Source organism: Amblyomma maculatum, chromosome 2 (assembly GCF_055883805.1).
Source record: "Amblyomma maculatum isolate TAMU_Amacu chromosome 2, ASM5588380v1, whole genome shotgun sequence".
Lineage (NCBI taxonomy): Eukaryota > Metazoa > Arthropoda > Arachnida > Ixodida > Ixodidae > Amblyomma > Amblyomma maculatum.
This window is the reverse complement of record NC_139345.1, coordinates 128,787,982-128,808,612: the sequence shown is the minus strand read 5'-3', so window position 1 is coordinate 128,808,612 and position 20,631 is coordinate 128,787,982. Positions and strand designations below refer to the sequence as shown.

The 20,631-nt window shown below is 47.2% G+C and overlaps 1 protein-coding gene across 1 annotated transcript in view; it reads right to left on the bottom strand.

The window, feature by feature from the left end:
* Positions 1 to 19,879, bottom strand: part of LOC146199816 (transmembrane 9 superfamily member 2-like) — a 53,682-nt gene extending 33,803 nt beyond the window's left edge. The window contains exons 1-5 of the mRNA XM_084595256.1: positions 19,604 to 19,879; positions 14,285 to 14,352; positions 13,919 to 14,012; positions 12,496 to 12,753; positions 573 to 718 (exon numbers count right to left, since the gene is read on the bottom strand). Coding sequence (XP_084451382.1) covers positions 573 to 718; positions 12,496 to 12,753; positions 13,919 to 14,012; positions 14,285 to 14,352; positions 19,604 to 19,771 — 734 coding nt within the window. The 5' untranslated portion in view covers positions 19,772 to 19,879. The remainder of the gene's footprint in view (positions 1 to 572; positions 719 to 12,495; positions 12,754 to 13,918; positions 14,013 to 14,284; positions 14,353 to 19,603) is intronic.
* Between the last annotated feature and the right edge of the window lie 752 nt (positions 19,880 to 20,631).

Here is a 20,631-nt window from a genome sequence, read left to right as displayed (position 1 = left end):
AGTGAAAAACCTTTACAGGAGAAGCTCAAAGTGGTAACACATGCAGGCACAAGAAGAATGCACTGAAAAACAGAATGCTGTGCTCAAAATACATATGAGATGATACGTATGACATACGCCGCAGGCAATGGTTCCAAGCACAAAAACTCGCTTTCCATGCCATTTCCTGACAATACTGTCCTCTCATGTACGCGACAATTAACTTTTAACTGCCACCCCCGAGATATCTCGGAAGACCATACGTGCACAACCCTTCCATTCCCGAGTATACTCATGTTGCTGTTATAACTCACTCCCTACCACTCCGGATAGTGCTCGTATAAAAATAATACACTATGAAGTGCTTGTTCATAGCTGCACCTGAATGTGTTATGAACTCAAGAGGAATCGATGCCAGTGAAAAAAGAATGCAAGGAACAATACAATTGCAAAATACAATGTACTCGCACTAAGGAAAAAGGACCATTTTAGGATGACTTGTTTAATGAAAATTTCAGGGTAATGCTCAACGTGACTAGGCTAAAGGCAAGGACCCTGGTGGTCATGGTGGAACACACGTGCGTGCAACTGACCTTCGTGGCTGCACCTTGACGGAGATGATGCGGCCGCCTTCTTCGATGAAGGAGCTGCCCCAGGACTCCCGCTCACTCTTGTGGTACGAGATCGTCAGGTCCACGTGGTTGAACAGGTAGAAGGTTTCCGGCTTGGAGAACTCAGACTGCACCAAACATCGAAAGAAGGAGGAAAGAAAGACACGACAAGCACTTTAACGAGCAACATTCAATGGTGCACAATGGATACAAACTGCCTTTACAAATGGACATCCCTGACTAAGTCTCCAAATCTTTCGACATTGCTTGGAACACGCAAAGCATATGATAAATAAAAAATAAGACACCCCTCACTTTTACCGCTACACTAGAGCATGCACTAAATCAACAATCTGGAAGATTAACTAAGTCCGTGCATTTTGATGGAATGTAGAAAAAGAGGTTTACTGAAATAGCAACAGAAAATAGGATTAACACACCACAACCATCTGGCAGCAAGAAGCCGATATTCAAAGCATTCACATGGTGGACTGTACACACTAACACAAAGAAGTCCAACAAACTAAAATGAGAACTAACTAACTAGGTTTTGTGATACCAAAATTCATCAACTGTGTTTACCAAGAGGACAAGCAATGGAGCTGCTGCTCTGACAATGGTTAGCATATGTTTCCCGATTTCAGCACTCTAGCAGCTGCAGAGACCACACTTATCTCAGAACCAGCAGCAATGCAAGCTCTGTTATGGGCGGTGCAGAAGGCAAAAATATGGCATAGCTTTACCGAGTGGTGCAGGCTGTGATCGCAGCGCATTTAGACATATCATGCAGCCGTGTGATACTTTAAACAACCTTGCTCGTTTTCTTGCCCCATAAAAGTGGCTACGCAAAGGCTGCTCGGTTAGACTTGAGCAGGACTATTTTCATGATAACTTTTCTATTCCCACTTAAAGCCAAATTTAAAAAGCTAATTTCAACTTTATTTAAAGAGAGGCAAGAACATACAAGACATTTATTTAGTGTGAAAGCAGTATTTTATGGGGCAAATCTAAAAACTAGGAGGTAGCATATTCAAAGTCTTGACCTTTTTTTTTACCTTGCCAGAAAATTTCTGTCCGAGCAGATGCAAACTCATGAATTTCTCTTAGGAAGCAAGAATGGAGCCTCATAGCTATCATTGCAGGCTATCGCTCCTCACGTTTTACTGTTACTCTCTCGCGCTGTGCGCTGCATGTTGTCTTCATCAACATCATCTGTGTGCGACGGATCTAAAACAAAATACTATCACATTGCCTTCATCAGTTCAGTTCAGTTCAGTCGTTCAGCCGTGTCCGACACTTCGTGACCCTATGGACCATGTCACGCCACGCTTTCCAGTCTCTATCTTCCTAACATCACATAACTTCATCTGCAGTGCCTCGAGGATGCCATCTAACCATCGCCTTCGCTGCCTACCCCTTCTCCGGCGACCCTCAACCTTTCCCAACATCAAATCTTTCTCCAGCGACTCCTCTCTTCTCATCAGATGACCAAAGTAGCTGAGCTTTAACTTTAGAATTTGACCCTCCAATCAGCAGTCAGGGTTTATGATCGACAATATCGACCGATTTGATCTTCTGGCAGCCCAAGGAACTCTCAAGAGTCTTCGCCAGCACCATAATTCAAACGTGTCAATTCTTCGGCGGTCAGCCTTTTTCACAGTCCAACTCTCGGATCCATACATCACAACTGGAAAGACCATAGCACGAGTTATACGGATCTTGGTTGGCAGACTAATGTCTCTGCTCTTTACTAGGCGGTCAAGGCTAACCATTGCTCTCTTTCCCAGAAGCAGGCGTCTCAAATTTCATGGCTGCAGTCTCCTTCCGAGGTAATCTTGGAGCCCAAGAAGAGAAAATCTGTCGCAGCTTCCACTTCTTGTCCACTGATGCTCCACGACTTGATAGGGCAAGACGCCATGATCTTTGTCTTTTTAATGTTCAGTTTAAGCCCAAACTTCTCACTCTCTTCTTGTACGCCCATCAGAAGTCTCTTGAGTTCCACTTCACTTTCTGCCATTAATGTAGTATCATCCGCATATCTAAGGTTGTTGATACGTTTTCCAGCAATCTTCACTCCAGCTGAAGACTCGTCCAGACCGGCCTTCCTCATGATGCACTCTGCATATAGGTTAAATAAGCAGGGCGGCAGTATGCAGCCTTGCCTCACTCCTTTCTCAATCGGAAACCAATCAGTAAGACCATGCCCAGTTCTGACTGTGGCCTCTTGCCCTTCATACAGGTTCCTGAGGAGACAGATGAGGTGAACTGGGACTCCCATCTCTTGGAGAGCTTGCCACAATGCGGTAGTTGGAACAATCTTTGGCCCTGCCTTTCTTTGGAATGGGAATGTAAACTGACCTCCTCCAATCCTGTGGCGACTGCAGGGTTGCCCAAATCTTCTGACATAATGTATGCAGAATGTTAACAGCGTCATGGTTGAGGTTTTGAAGCAACTCAGCTGGAATGCCATCAAATCCGCTAGCTTTATTCTTAGCAACGCTGGCTAAGGCCAATTCAACTTCACTCTTCAGAATGCCCGGCTCGAGATCAGTAATCACAACCGTCTTATGTTGGGTTTGCACATTCGGGTCCTTCTTGTACAGTTTTTCTGTGTATTCCTGCCACCTCTTCTTTACCTCTGAGACTTCAGTGAGGTCCTTGCCTCGTTTGTCCTTTATCACGCCCAGCTTAGCACAAAAGCTTCATTTGATATCTTTGATTGTCTTATACAGAGCTCTTGTGTTCCTTAATTGGCTGTTGTCCTCAACTGCTTGGCACTGTATGTTCAGGAAGGCATTCTTATCTCTCCTTGCTATTTTCTGAAAATTCGCATTGAGAACCTTGTATCTTTCTCTTTCCCCCATAACTTTTGCCATCCTTCTTTCCTCAGCTATTTGCAAGGCCTCTTCAGATAACCAGTTTGCTTTCTTGCATTTCTTTTGCTTTTGAACTACCTTAGTAGCAACTTCTTGTATTACATCCCGAACATCAGTCCACATCTCTTCGGGCTCTCTGTCTTCTAGATCTAATTCTTGAAATCGATTCCTCACTTCCACAGCATATTCTAATGGAATTTGATCCAGATCATACCTGAAAGGCCTTCTAGTTTTCTGCGTTATTCCTCAATCGAAGCTTAATTTTGGCAACAAGAAGCTGATGATCGGTGCCACAATCGGCCCCAGGCCTTGTTTTTACTGCTTGTATAGCGCTTCTCCATCTCTACCGGCAAAGAATATAATCCATCTGATTTCTGTACAGACTGTCCAGTGAAGTCTATGTGTACAGGCGCCTCTTGTGCTGTTGAAAATGAGTATTCAGGAAGGCATTCTTATCTCTCCTTGCTATTTTCTGAAAATTCGCATTGAGAACCTTGTATCTTTCTCTTTCCCCCGTAACTTTTGCCATCCTCCTTTCCTCAGCTATTTGCAAGGCCTCTTCAGATAACCAGTTTGCTTTCTTGCATTTCTTTTGCTTTTGAACTACCTTAGTAGCAACTTCTTGTATTATATCCCGAACAGCAGTCCACATCTCTTCGGGCTCTGTCTTCTAGATCTAATTCTTGAAATCGATTCCTCACTTCCACAGCATATTCTAATGGAATTTGACCCAGATCATACCTGAAAGGCCTTCTAGTTTTCTGCGTTTTCCTCAATCGAAGCTTAATTTTGGCAACAAGAAGCTGATGATCGGTGCCACAATCGGCCCCAGGCCTTGTTTTTACTGCTTGTATAGCGCTTCTCCATCTCTACCGGCAAAGAATATAATCCATCTGATTTCTGTACAGACCGTCCAGTGAAGTCTAGTGTACAGGCGCCTCTTGTGCTGTTGAAAATGAGTATTCGCTATGGTCAGGTTGTTTTTTTGACGACAAAGTTCTACTAGCCTCTGCCCAGCTTCATTTGGCTCGCCAAGACTGAACTTGCCTATAATTCCGGATATTTCTTCACTCCCGACCTTAGTATTCCAGTCTCCCATGAGAAAAACGACGTCTGATGATGGGGTGCAGTCTAAAAGGCATTGTAGGTCCGCATCCGCATAAAATCTCTCAACGTCAGCTTCTTCAGCAGTAGTGGTCGGTGCATAGACTTGGATAACTGTTATGTTGAAAGGGTGACCTTGGATCCAAAGTGAAATCATTCGGTCGTTTTTGGGGTTGTACCCTAGCACTGCTTTGCCCATTCTTCTGTTTACTATGTGGGGATTCACAATCCCCTTCCTTCATTATAACGCCCGCGCATAATTAACACGCGTGATTACGCGCGCTGGCAGAGAGGTTGGCGGAGGAGAGGGCATGCTTGCCACCCCCCGCCGCCTCCCGGGCCTGCGGCGACGCTGCCGCGGGCTTCCCTCTTTCCTGCCGGCGTAACCGGGAAACCTCCTCTCCCGTTCCGTGTCGAGGAGCGCGACTGTAGCAACTCGCTCGGGGTTCTTCGGCGAATAGACGCGCACGCGCGCGGTTAATGATTTCCGCAGAGGAGACCACCGCAGTTACCAAGAATCGCCCATTGACCGTAGGCACTTACCGCAACGGGATGTGAGCGAGTAGCCGTGTCAGGTGAGAAGACTCTTCCTCTCACCTCCCTGGCGCGCTTCCCATTAGGCGGTTTTTATTTCACCCCCGTACGCAGCGTTCGCTCGCTACACGGTGGTTGTTCTTGATTGCTATTCTCTTGCCGTGTACTCGAGCAGTGCAATAAACTCTGTTCGAGTACGTAACTCGGTGTTTGTCCCCTCTGGCCCGAACCCGCCGCAGTGGCGATTTCTCGCACCGCGGGTTGGGGGTCACAGCTCTGTCTGCTAGGGCTGGCACGTCGGGGCTAGAAGGCGACTGTAGGGTCTAGCCCCCCCGTGGCGCATTCTCTGCGAGAAAGAACCCCCATATTTTGGCGCCCGAACGTGGGGCCAGAGGTGTGACCAATCGAGTGTCTGTGTGTGTACGACGCCGACACATAGACTAGCCATGGCAGTGAGCAGGACTGACCTTTCAGTCTCTTCTAATACTGCAGTGGTGATTGCACAACGGCAAGCAAGCAAAACCACCTTAACTGTTATTATTGCGAGAGATCAGGCGCTGGACGCTAGCCACTGTGATCTTGTGATTTTCTGCGAGAGCAGGATGTCACACGACTCCACCGCTCTGTAGCAGGGTGACGCGCGGATAATGGTGTGATGGGCATTCTCTCGTAGTGTTTTGATTTCCCATGCTCTACGGGAGAACGGGAAACGTTGTAGCGTATGCACTTTCGCGCGCGCACGTTGATGGCATGAGAAGTGTTATTACTATCCTTTCTGCCGCGCCCGTTAGCCAGTTCGTCGCGATAGCTCGCAGCCTCAGAGAAGAGGCGGCCTACCCGGCTGCTCTGAGTTTAAGTGGTGACCGTTTTAATTCATCAGTGCAGTGGGGAGCCTAGTCAGCCTTAAGAGAGCTTTAGGAAAGCGGTAGGATCCTGTTTTTTATTTTATTTTGTCGACCAGTGTTCGACGGGCTCTGGGAGCCGAGCGGCGTGGCCGCGGCGCACAAAGGGCACGCTGGTATTGCTGCCTGCGCGGGCACTACACAGCTTGTATTGCTGTGAGCGCGTTGGATCCTTGCCATCTGTACTCCTATAGCACCTTGTGCAATTCTTTCCCCACGCGAAGGATACACGTGAGTCCTTCGAGTTTGGTCACACCATGCTGAGACGAGCTATATCGCACATGTGCATCGCTGAGCATGCGAACGGCCTTAAGGGGGGACACCCCTCTTAAAACTTTTTTCCTTATTTATGGGTGGATCTGACTGAAACTCGCACCATTAATGTACTTTTGCATGCTGATTTCAAATATCTGATTAGTTTTCTTGTAGATGAAATAGCTTTCAAAATAATCCCTAATTCATGTTCTTCGTTTGGAGGTGAGTTAATTACTAAACACTTTATGGCATGAGGAGAATAGCCCTGCCAGAGTGATCTAGAAGGATCATAGAGTGCCGCTAGTCATGAATTAACGTGGTAGAAGAATTTGAACCAAAGTTACAATAAGTCAAACTTTTATGAATAAAAGCCCAGGTTGGCACCTAAGATTGATAATTAATTCTGTAAATGTTGCCGCATAATAACTGTACATATTTTTGTCCTACGGCACTGTCGAAGGTTTTCTCTTTCTAACAAGACAAGAATGAGAGCTATAGCACAAATAGACTAAGAGATATCTCTCCTCCAAAATTGCAGCACCCTCAAAATTGCAGTTTTGAGAAAACGAGGAAAAACACTTCACAGCATGTAGGTGTAAATTATGTCAATGATTGATATGTCAACAAGATCAGAAACAGGTGGAAAGTGATCTGAAGCGAAAATTAATGGCCTATGCCAATTTGAGCCAAAGTTACGCAATAGGAAACGCTTGAAAGGAAAATTCCATTTGGGTACCGAAGACAACATAACCTTCTCAGCAAATTTTCTTTTGTCGTCACTGCATTTACCTTGGTTTCATGAGACTCGCAGGATTCCCTTTCTAGAAAAAAATTTTTTAAAGCAATAGCAAGAACAGGACCAGAGATATTGATCTTTAAAAAATGCAACACTACCAAAATTGGGGGATTGTCGGAAGCACTCAAGCCTCACGGCATTTAATCAGGAAGGGCAACCCCAAAGACCTCATGCTATTAAAATGCACCAGGAGCATAGTCGGGGTGCATGCTGTCGCGGTGTTTTCTTTTTTCTGTTTTAGCAACGCCAAGCGAAGCCGCCCGCTTCTTTGCAGAACGTACGCTACGGTGCAAGTCCTTTTCTTCAGCTCTCCTGGACCCAGTTGCTGTCACATTTGTACTGCATTCTTGCAGAATTGCTGCTGCTGTATGCTTGCAGCCGGCATTGAAGCGCAGCACAGCTTCTGCTGTGGCTGCTTCCACAGCAAACAGTGATGAGTGCCGCTCTTTGTGGATCAAGGTCCAGATGACCGAGTGGAAGCTTTCGTTCGAGTTCTGGGTCTTCCCCCGAATGCACCTCTGCAGCAGGCTCTTCTCTGATAAACGACTATAAACAGGCAAAAGAGCATCAGCCACATCTCTTGGCAGACTGTAATTGTGCTTTGGTGCAGGCTCCTCTTTTGCCTTTGCAGCGTTGTGGCGGCACCATGACTTCTCACCGGTAGGACACAAACTGTGTTTGGGGCAGTCATCAGTAGATGTGATGTGGTAATATGTCGCCATCACAGCTCGCTGCATGGCATCCACATCACCTACATTTGATCGAAGCGCTCGGCCATAATATATTGCCAGCTTGTCAACTAGATCAGCTGTCAGCCTTCCTCTGCCGCCAAGACTTTGCTTCCCTGCACCCTTGTGTCTCTGCAAGAGGTTGCGCAAAGCTGCTCCCATACGCTTGTGCACGTGATTTATGCAGTCCTCTTTGACTATTTCAATGTAGCCATAGATTGCAGCATCTTTAAGAGCACTGAACGTGCGACTGTCCCCATCGCATAGCATGGTTGTGTAGCGCATGTTGTGGCGCTGCAGAGATCTTTCAAACAGAATTTTGCCAGCCTCTACTTCCATTTGACCAGCCTTGGAGTTGGTGTTTTTTTGGCACTGGTGGCGTGATTTCCAAAGTTCGTAGCCGTCAGTGTTTGGCTTGGGACCAATTTCGCAGCCCAGACAAAAGTTTGACAACACCACATAATCAAGCACGTAACCAGTGAAGAGTTCCACCACGGCACCGACGCCTATATGTGATGAGTGTCCGCGCGTCATCCATGTGCCGTCGTAGCACACGGCAATGTTCCCCCTATGCCCAAAACACAAGTCATCGTAGACCTTCGCCACTGCCTGCGCGGCTTGTGCCATAGCGGTCGTGGCGGCTCGGGTAGCAGCGGGTTGCAGTGTGTTCTTCAGATGCCGTTGAAACGTCTTGTTGTGCATCCCGCGCCGCGACAACCCCATCGCCGAAAAGATATCGTTCATTGCTGTCTGGCCGTTACCGGTCGACAGCATTGCTCGACTAGCCAGAATATTCAGCTCAAAAGGATTGCACCTTTTCTCGCCGTCAACCCTCCGCGAGTTCCACTCGGCCGCAATCTCACCGCAGTTGTCGCACAGCACGATCAGTTTTACGGCGAGGCCATAGCTCCGGTCGCTGGTAATTAAACGCACGCATCCACGACACGTTTTGCACCGCACGGTATCCAGAAGGATATTCACAATGCTGAGGTCAATTACCGCATAGGAGGCTGTTCCGTCCGCATCTGACTCTGCGGACGCACCACTTGCATCGGCGAACAGCGCGGTCTTTCGTGCCGTCGCCGGCGTCGATACCAGTCTATCAAGCGTAGCCTGCTCACGGGCACTCACTTGAGTTATGTCACTGTTAGTGACAGGCGCGGTATCAATACGTACACGACTGCAGTCGGCACGAAGAACAGCGCCGTTGTCCAGCGGAATCGGAGAAGCGTCGCCGCCCGCAACGTGATCGTCACACAATCCCGCAGCACTGGCACTTGCTTCTTGCACAGTATGCAACGAAGTCGCATTCTTAACGCGTTTCTTTGGTTGCTTTCGCCCGAACTTGTGCAAAGAGCGGTACTTCTTCGCGCCTGGCATGACTCTCGCGTTGCACTAGCGTGGTCGGCAGAAAGACAAAATGGCGTCACTGGGAGTCCGCATTTCAGGGCTAGCTTGCTGGAACCAACCAAACGACGCCATTTTGATCACGTGCCTTAACCGGCCAATAGTAGCGCGCGCTGCATGCTATCTTTTTGCTTGTTTTTTATGGGGAAGGCGGAGCGCACAGGGTTGCTTTCCGAAAGAAAAAATAAGCCGAAAGCGCGCGCTTTCGAACGAGACCAAAATCGCCGCGGTGGAGCGCGTAGTTCTCATGCGCCGGGCGATCGAAATTGGGTGTCGTTTGTCCACAATTTAAAGGGCAGTGGGTGTGGTACTGCATTTTTTAATCGCTATAACTTAATAAATAAGCGGGGTATAAGGATGAAAATTTGCGTGCAGATGCGGAATGGTGCAAGGAATACGAAAATGAAAAAATTAAAAATCCGATTTTCAGGCCGATTTTCGGTGCCAAAGAGCCGTGTCCCCCCTTAAGACTTTTCTTCAAGTTGTGTCATTTCGCTGCCTAGTGATGTGCATGGTGACGTTGTCGAATGGGTAGAACTTGCTCTATAAGTTCGCAACAACGCCACGGTTGCTGCGTTGGGCACACGCCGACGTGCGACAGAGCTGCAAGCAAAGATGACAGAGCTAGACTTTACACAAAGCGCACTGCAATTCGAGCCCCGCTGCGTGGCCCGAGGAGGACGCACTCTCCCACCAGCAGGCAGCTGCAGCGAGAGGCAAGACTTGGGATTTCGAGCATTGCGCCTCGTTACGACTTGCACCCACGGCAGAGGTAACTCTGACCAACGCGCAGGGAGTAATTTCTTGTGCTGAATATAGATGGGACGCTCTGTCGATATTCAGCGCATTTTACTTCCAGAGCAAGCACGCGCTTTCTCTTGGAAAAGATCGAGTGAGGGTAGATTTGAAAAAGAAAAAAATGTAACTAGGGAAAAGACAGCATTGCAGCCAGCAAGGAGGGGAGCCGGCGGAGGCCACGATGACCGTTGCAGCAGCGAGGGGTAAGCTGTCCAAGGAGTGGCCGCGTTCCTGCACCCAGGGCATGCTGTCACCGTCAACCAGGCCAAGACAAACGGTTTCCGGTCGGCTATGGAGCGAGCCAGCCGGAGTTCGTGGAACGGGCCCATGCGTCTAGCAGGACAAAAGCTGCAGCAAAGGGACCGCCTCGGCGCCGTTCGGTGCTCGCGGCCGTGGCTTCACCAGCGGGAGCAGCTTGGCGCCCCACTGCCCTCGCCATCGGCGGCATCAACAACGGAGGGAAAAGAGGCCGGCCGGGAGCGAGCGGACGACCCGCTGAAGGGGGCCTGCAGCACGCTACGCAACGCGAAGACGCAGTTCCTAACTGTTCCCCGGCAGGCTGCCCTGGCTGACCAAGGATGAATGCAAAGGCCCGCCTGCGGCCATCGATATTTCCGTGCTGGGCTGACTGACGGTGAAGAAGCGGGACCTGCGGCCGCCGCACGTGTGCCCCCAGCTCCAAGGTCGTCTCCTGTGGTCGTCGGCCTTGCCTCCCCCTCCGACACCCGTGGCTGTGAGCTGTCTGCAAATTTTATATATTGGCACTTTTCTTTGGGCTTAAATGGTTTTCTCTGGGTTTAAAAGTTAAACGGCGTTTAGCCGGCCCCTTGGTATATCCCTCGGTGAATGCGACTACTTTTAGCCGTACGGCGGTTTTAAGGAGGGGGGGATGTGGGGATTCACAATCCCCTTCCTCCATTATAAAGCCCGCGCGTAATTAACACGCGTGATTACGCGCACTGGCAGAGAGGTTGGCGGAGGAGAGGGCATGCTTGCCACCCCCCGCTGCCTCCCGGGCCTGCGGCGACGCTGCCGCGGGCTTCCCTCTTTCCTGCCGGTGTAACCGGGAGACCTCCTCTCCCGTTCCGTGTCGAGGAGCGCGACTGTAGCAACTCGCTCAGGGTTCTTCGGCGAACGGGAGCGCACGCGTGCGGTTCATGATTTCCGCCGAGGAGACCACCGCCGTCACCGAGAATCGCCCATTGACCGTAGGCACTTACCACAACGGGATGTGAGTGAGAAGCCGTGTCAGGTGAGAAGACTCTTCCTCTCACCTGCTTGGCGCGCTTCCCCATTAGGTGGTTTTTATTTCACCCCCGTACGCGGCATTCGCTCGCTACACGGTGGTTGTTCTTGATTGCTATTCTGTTGCCGTGTACTCGAGCAAAATAAACTCTGTTCGAGTACGTAACTCGGTGTTTGTCCCCTCTGGCCCGAACCCGCCGCAGTGGCGACTTCTCGCACCGCGAGATGGGGGTCACAGCTCTGTCTGCTAGGGCTGGCACGTCGGGGCTAGAAGGCGACTGTAGCGTCTAGCCCCCCCCGTGGCGCATTCTTCCGAGAATTAACCCCCATAACTATGAGAGCGACCCCATTCCTTCTCCTGGATTCGTGACCACAATAAAAGACATAATGGTCGCTGGAGTTAAATTCTCCCATTCCGGTCCACTTGAGCTCGCTGATACCCAAGATATCAATGTTCAATCTGTCCATTTCTCGCTTGACGACATCCAGTTTACCTTGCATCATAGATCTTACATTCCATGTTGCTATGTAATATATCTCCTTGCAACATCGGACTTTCCGGTCGCTTCCTCGACACATCCACAACTGAGTGTCCTTTTGGCTTTAGCCCAGCCGCTTCATTCGTCCTGGAGCTACTAGGAATCGCCCTTTGTTTATCCCCAGTAACATGTGGGACGCCTTCCAACCTGGGGGGCTCATCTTCGGGCGCCATATCATTAATGGTATTGTGACTGGCCATAGGGTTTTCTTGGCAGGAAATACTGGAGTGGGTTGCCATTACCTTCTCCAGTGAATCACATTTTGTCAGAACTCTCTGCCGTGACCTATCTATCTTGGGTGGCCCTACACAGCAGAGCTCACGACTTCATCAAGTTTTGCAAGCCCCTCCGCCACGACAAGGCAGTGATTGCCTTCATAGAGCGTGTTAAGTGGTCCCAAAATGTTATAGTGTTCTAGCTTAACAAAGGACCCCATTGACTGATTTTGCTCATTTTTGCCTGAAGCTTCAGACCCTAGGCTCAAACCAAAAGTGAAATTAAACATTACATGCTTGAACACATTTTTCGCATTTGGCCAACTAAACAATATCAGCTACAATTTTTTTTTCTTCCTAACTTCTAACATACACTTCATTTCAAATTAGAATCATGCTTTTTTTTTTTTTATAAACTCGATCACTTTCAAATAAGGCAGCCCATACACAACAGGGAAACAGTGAAAAGGTAAACCTTCAACGGCTTAGAAAAGAACCAGACCCACCGTGACGCTGCACAGGCCCCGTGGCTGGCTGTTGCGGTAGGTGAAGCACCCCATAGGAAACCCCATGGAGCAGTACTGCTTGTCAGTGTCGATCAGGTAGCACCAAGTGACCGGCATGTTGTCCACTATCCAGTGGTGCCGGTACTGCTTCATCATGCCCTTCTTGAGCTGCTCCAGCCGGGCCACTGAACCGGGCACGTTGGGCCCATACTGGCGCGTGCACACCTTGGCACATGACTTGTTCACCATGAAGTCAATCTGCGCAGCCGGGGGAACAGCTTAACTCTCACGAGCTGCTAGCTCTTGAATAACAGCCATGGAGGACAGTGCATTGTAGCTTCTGGCTAGCCTTAGCCACTGCTGAAAGTATGCTACTATATTAGGCAATAAGCAGCAATGATACACATTAACAAAATTGTTTTAAACTTACATGTCAGACCTTAACGTTAACTGCCATAACTAACCCACATCACCTTACGTTTTGCGCATTTATGACCCATCCAGTAGCATTGCCCTTAATACTCAACTGTAATGATATTACAACTACCAAGAGACCTTGAGTTGACATGAACGCAAAAGCTTCCAATGCATCAATATTCATGGCACGATCGAGAATGTGTGCACACGGATGGGGATGACTGTTACTGAACACAGCACTAAACAAGCAAGATACTAGAGTGTAACTTTAAAACGTAACCCAAAGTACAGTGGTCCAAACAGCGTCACAGCACAGCTAGACAGCAATTTCAAAGGACAGTTTTGAATCATCCAAACAAAGCCCAATACATTTGGCCGCAATCCAATAAACGTGATGAAAGGCTGCTTGCTATAGTTTCTGTTCAATGCTATTCGCAAGTTCTTCCACTCCTGTTGCCCATTATAGTCACAACTACTTCCCTTGTGACAGTCGTGATAAGCAGTCCATAGCGACAGTCAGAATGACGAAAATGCTGAATATGCACATATTTCTCAAATAATTGAGAAATTTCCAATGTACATTGAAGGCCGAAATCAAAAGGCAAGAAAAAATCCCGTTCATGATGAGAAAGGAAATGCTTCGATTACTTTTCACCAGAAACTATGCAACCACAGAAAGTTTGCTACAATTTTTCAGCTTTCTTAACACTCAATTAAATTTAACGAACTTTTTGTTCACGTATGCCTTTCCCTGCTTTACAGCCTGAGCGGCATTACTTTTCACGCCAACTTAACTTCGCCTACCTGCTACCATTAGAGCCAACGGCAGTATATGCACATGAACAATAAAAACGTACAATGACAAATGAATAAGTAAAAGGCATAAAAGCATTGCAGTGGGCAACCATATCTGTGAGCTAATCCAGCATTAACAAGAGAACTCTCTATGCATGCACAGCTAGCAACAGGAAACAAACCGGATAAGCACAAAAGCCAGGCAACGTACCAGGTAGGGTGACAGGCGGATTCTCTCACCGAACACCACCTGCCCCAGGTTCTCGGCAGGAGACGTCGTCACATTGGTCGTGCAGAAGTCAAAACTGCGCACACAAGAAAAGGTAGCACATTTAGGACTCATTCCCAAACACTGTAGACAAAACTTCTAATAAATATTCAAGAAAGGGGAACTGAAAACAATTGCAGTGCAAACCCAAACCAGAGGTTTTTTTTTCTTGGACTACAATGTGCAGACTACGCGCGTTTAAATTTCCTTTCAGAAGCAATGATATCCTGTAGTTTTTGTTGTTTTACACAACTGGCCATCGACTCGGGGTCCCTTTATATTTCCTCAAAAGTAGCAAAACATACTCACTGGTTGTACTCATACGGAATGACCGATTCGTCGGAGTCTAGCCTGTTGACAAAGAGGTCGATCCTCGTCTGAAAAACAAAAGAAGAGGATTAATGAAATACCAAAAAAAAAAAGAAAAAAGCAGTGGTCAAAAGTGCTTGATATCAAGCAATTAAACAACATGTCTTGTCACATTAACCAGGTGGAAGTTTGGGCTGGTTGGTGCATGATCTGTGGCTAAAAACAGTGCTAAAAAGAAACGAGACAAAGCAGAGAGAGGGGACAGCATCTTGTCCCCTCTCTCTGCTTCATGTCCTCTCTCTCTGCTTTGTCTCATTTTTTAGCGCTGTTTTTAGCCACAGAACATCCTCTTACACAGAAGAGGTGGATGCAGCTTCGCTCGCAATGTTAGGACTTGAGCACAAGCTGCAGATGTACCTCCATCTCTAAGCAGTAAAACTCGACAGTAAAACTCAGCACTAAATGGGTGGAAAAAGATGAATGAAAGATGTTAACCAGGATCTCTGGGTGCTAGCACACTAGCTGCCAGCCTGTGAGCCACACATGCATACACAGGAAAGTATGACACAGCTCAACCCATCTTTCAAATGAAATGCACATGCAGCTTCACAGATGCTGTGCAAAGGAAACAACGCATGGAGTCCGCAGCTCTATGACCACAAAATGAAGCATGACTCACAAAGCAATGCTTCACTCAACAAACCACCCACGACTCCACTCTTGGTGCAAATAAGAGCCCATGCTCGACACTCCCCCAATAATTCTAGTTCTCACTCAAGAAAACTGGAACGTTGCCTGCAATAACAATGAAGGATTTGTTTTTTGTTTTTTTGTTTTTTGCGAGAAAAAGTCCGTAATGTCGAAACACCTTACATTTGCAGGAAGGCTTTCTTTGTTACTGAAATAGAACAAATTTTTCTCATGGGCATCTTTTAGGACTCTTGACATGCGTTTGAACAATAATTTCAGACTTTAAATGCACGCTGTAAAATAAAGCAGGAATAAAAATGCCTAAAAATAAAGCTGGTGCTCATCGATCATCATTAGATGCCCTCAGGTAACAGTTCTGGCATAGCGTTGCATATATTAGTTGCAGTCAAGCTAAAAAACATGATGGTCTGTATAAAAATGAGGCAGGGACGTCTAAGAAGTTACTAGTGAAATGCTTGTAGTCTTTAGTATTGCCTGTCTTGCACATGTCAGTATGTCATCATTCAGAGAAAGCATTTTGCCTACGTTCATGCATAACTACAAATGCTAAGGTCTTCAAAAATGCGCTATCAGTGTGTTGCAAATGAATCCTATTTTCTAGTTTCTGCCAACTCTCAGATCTGATGAGCTACCCGTTGAGTGTTAGGTTTTTGCCAAATAAATCTTAGCTTTAAGACCATCGGCAGAAAAGGTTATTGTTCCCTCCTAACATAACATCAAGGGAGCCCGGAAAGTAACACTGACGCTCTCGAAACCCACAGAGTGTTTCCCAAAACCCACAAGACGAGTAAGTCTATCTCATGAGCGACTGCTGCACACCAAAGTTTTGATGCCAGGTGTGCCTCCCCTTCAACGCGTTTCTGCCACCAAATCTCAGGAAAGTATGCGAGTTGAGAAGCGAGCTGCTTTAGCAAGGAGCATCCCCCAAGAGTTAAGGCCATCCAGTGCAACTGGCTTCCTTTGCATCCTGGCGCTAACATTTCTTACTTCTACAAGAAATACTGGGCACATACATATGGCAGGGTTTCAACACTAGTGCCTTAGAAAGAAGAAAAAAAATGGCAGTGTTGCCGCAAAACGTGCATTCATGGTTCCTGATGCCGCTTTTGATACCTTAATGCACAACTCTCGTGCTGCGCATAATGATGCTGCCATGCTTTCACGACACAATTTCCTCGCATTCCAAAACAGAACATGATTTCACAACTCACTCTCCCTGGTGTGGAACATAGTGCCGCAAGCATAAGCTGGTTTGCAACGCAATGATCAGCACCAGAGATATATAGAAAAACAAACACAACCATGGCTGACCAGTCATCTCAAGGTCAGCCATACTGGACTAAACGTAGTGCCTTGACTAAATTAGGTGCCCTGAAAGTTTTAATTACTGTACCTGAACATGAACAGCCATCCGTCGAGTATTATGCTGTGTTTTATGGTGCATAAAAAACAAAGGATATCATGCACTAAATACAAGGTTAAGTATCTGGAGCATTTATGGATAGTAGTTATTTCAATCTATATTTTGCTCAAGATATTTGCTTCTCTTAAAAATGTAAATACACAGGACCTATCAATAAAGGTATTTTCACTTGAAAGCAGTGCTGAGTGAAGGATGGGTTCAGTGTAAAACAACACAAAACATTTTTTTCTTAGTGTTTCATGTTGCCTGCACGAGAAATGTGATTGACCACATGCATTAAAAAGGGTTTTGCCATTATAAAATTCTGTGTTAGGTGTGTGCCTTATTCAAAGACGGCATAAAGTAATTTCCATGAAACAATCTTGGCATGCACATGAGTTCCACTCTTCTAACAAAGGAATTATGAAGTGCAGCTCTTTACTTACTCTGTTGTTCCAGGTAAGATGCCAATTTTTTATTAACTTATTATGCACCAACTTAATGCAATTTTTAAATGGTATGTTTACTTTTTCTTCCTTTTCTTGTCATGCTCTTGAGAAGCTCACATGTCTGCTCTTTCGTTACTTGTGATTCCAACTTGACTCTAGACCCAGGAGAATTTGATGCTCCATCCTTGAGCGTTATATTGTGTATGATATCTTCCAATACCGGTGTGATCGCATTTCTTGAGTGAAATGCTATAATTAAACATAAAGATGGTTTGTGTTAGTTCATGGGGTTTAGCACACCAAAGCGACTGAGACTATGAAAGACGGCGTAGTAGAGGGCTCCGGAAATTTCGATCCCCTGGGGTTCTTTAATGCGCACTGACAACACACAGCATGTGGGCGCCTTGCTTTTCTCCTCCTTCGAAAAGCGGCCAGGATTCGATCCCGCATCCTTGGGCACAACGGTCGGTCACCGTGACCACTGCACCACAACGGCAGGCCTTAGACTTGGATGAGTCTGTGTAAATGTCACTGTTGGTGATGATCTCCTTTTATTATTTCATTTAAAGCAACAAAGATGACATAATATTCAGCAGTGAAGATAGATGCACACTGTGGAGTCTTGTTGCTTGCCCCCAACCTCCTCATACTACTGCACTTTCAACATTAACGGCCGGTTTTGAACTGTTAGCATAGATGTCTGTGAAGGTACTGTATTTTCCTAGAGTCCTCCAAAGTATTCAATGATATGTTCAGATAGAGTTCATTCTTCAAGTGTTGAAATCAAAACCATGTGACAGAAAAAATGATTTATTGGACGCAGGCAAATGCAATATGAGGGTCCACATATGCTAATGTCTCATACATTACAAGAAAGAAACCATGCAACCAGCGGTTGATGCCTATACAGCGCTAAGCACTACCTGTTACCCATTCAGTCACACACGCAATTCACATAGAAATTCTGAAATGGCCAACTTCCCATTTAACAGCTCTTGGTGCAAAAACTGGAAGCTGCTTTGGTGGTTAAATTATCTGGAAATTGACTGCCTCAGGAGTGAAAATGTTACTGCTAGGATGATATGATTTCTATACAAATACAAAGAAGTATTTTTTACAGTTATGCCACATGCTTGTTCACAGAACAAGCGCAAAACTGTGCTTGTTCAGAAGTTTTTGTACCGCGTTCAATTAGCTGCATAACATAGGCCTCATGATGGCAGTTCTCAAATTGCTGTCAAGGATAATTTTAAATGCCTAGAGGTGCTCATGGTGTCCGCAAAGCTCTTGTTGTTTAAAGGAGTCCTAAAACAAATCTCAGGCCTATAGCTCTTAGGACACAATACATCAATATTTAATCAAAGAGCCAAAAGCGTGATACTTCGCGTTTTTAATTTCTCCACGAAGTGCTTGTTTCGGCAGCAGATTTGAGGCGAAAAATGCAGTAAAAGCTCCTCACAGGGGTAGGATGCAGTTGCATTTGACAAGTGCAAGTTATGACGAAAACCAGCGAATGAATGTAGCAGTGGAGACCAATGCTTCACAGATGCTTTGTGAAGGCACGTGAAAGAATGCGGCAAATGGATCAAGTAGCCGAAATCATAACAGTTACAGCAAGCGAAGCAGCATCAAAGGTGGGACCTTTAGCAGTCTACCGAGCTGAATGTACTTGAAAATGCTACAGAACTTGAAATTGCCATCCGGTGTGTGTCGTTCAGCGTAGGTGTATGAAAAAACTTGCAATGAAAGTTAGTTCATCTTTCTGTTTCTTATATTTCTTTATATATTCATCCACAGCGCTAAAATCTGCTTAAATATTTTTAATCAACACATTGTCATGTTGCATACAAATTTCCCATTGTCAGCATTTTGCTAACAGTGGTGTCATTAAAGATGCGACATGCTTATTAAGCAAGCTGACTACTCAGAAGATGACATAGTTGATCTCACTAGCCTCAACACTTAAAGCACCACGTGCGGGAAACTAACAAAGCACATCGACGCCTTCGCGACGTCACAGGCAAGTAGACGGCCGGAGTAACCCTACGAAGTTACAATCCGTGTCACTCCTTATCTCGACCGCTTATCACGCTACGAAGACGTGATGACTCATGGCCTCGCTGTAACGCCACACACATCTTTGATCGCAGCGCTCACAAAGATACAACCTTTAGTAAACGAACTCGGCATCGAATCATCCGTCACGCATACCGTCGCACAACGGCGGAAGAGCTACACGACGGCCCAAACATGCAGATTCGCGCGAAATCAAGCCGCGAGCGAGCGACGACGACACGCGATCAAGAACTACTCTCGCTATCATTTCCATGCCGATGTGCTGTCTGGGTGTACCGCTACAAGGCAAGGGGCGAGACGATGCCAACATGCATAAAAGCTGCGCATAGAGATTCGCGTAATTTCAGGCATCAACGTTAAAGATGAACAACGTGGCGCGCTACGACGTCGTGAGCGCTTGCGAATAAAAAAAAAAATAAATGCCAGCACAAACACTGTGGTTTCGTGTACACGACGACGGGACGGATCCCTTCGTGACGCAGCCCGCTGAACACCTGCGGCGGCGGCAGGCAGCGCGCTGCGGCGACCGCCTGGAACCGCTCGTATGTGTATACACTGCTGGCCTATTCTTGTCGATATTGGAAGACGGAAACCATCGCCTTCCAATCACACGAGTCTGTCAGCTGTCGCTGACATCTGTCGACAAGCGGTTAGGGGGTGGTGGTCGAGATCGCGTCTTACTTGGCACTGCTTGGTGGTTGAGCCTGGCTTGCAGTAGTTGACGGGGGCAAGGCCGGGCAGGTAGAAACCGGACGCAACGTGAAGCAAGACCGGAATTAGGACTGTGACGAGCACCGAAGTCTTGGGAGACATGGCGAGGCGTTTTCTTGTACACAGGGCGCCAAACATCGAGGTACGGGTGTTGAAAACCGCGACGACAAGGCGCCGTAAACCCTCCCAGCAAACCTACATCAGCCGTTCCACGGGTTCTAAAAAAAATAGGCGGCGTGTCTGTCTGTCAGGAAGCTCGTGACAACTTCCTGTTGTTGTGGCCAGACATGGTAGCCATGATAAAAAAGAAAGCGCGCAAAAACGAAACTGAAAGTAACTAAAGAGAGGATTTTCTCGTGAAATTGACTGAAAAATAAACAGCTGAAGGCACATATGAATACAAAGCCCTCTTGTGAAAAGTGTTTCCGGATTTTGATTAGCACAAAGCAAAATGATGCCAAAAGCCGTTTGTTTCACACACAGTGGTCACTCGTTTCCTCGACGTGTGTCTTCCTCACCTGCGACTGTGAACTGGTGCCTGCTGCGTCGTCGCCCACAGCGATGTGGCGATGTGGAGTGAAGCTTTGCAAAGCGTGCCGCTCGCGTTTTCAGAGCTACGGGTGCCTCTAGCTCCGGATAGAGTCACTCGATAATTTTATGCACTCGACTTACGGCGGCGAGCGCGTCCCTGTCATGAAGGCTAGAGCAGACGACGGCGCTCGCAGTGCTGTGCCGTGCTGCGCCCGTCATCATGAATGAGCTCTGCGCCTCTCTCTCGATCACATATTCCGCATAAAAACAGCTGGACACACTTCTGTGTTGTAGGCCACAGCAATACGCACAGGAATTCGCCTGCGGGAAAAAAATTTTACCGCTTTCCAACACGGCATTGGGAGACGGAATGACGGCAGCGCTGGATTAAATTGGTTCACAGGAAAGGAAAGGCGCAGTAACTGTCACACTTGCTCTGTGGACACCCGAACCGCGCCGTAAGGGAA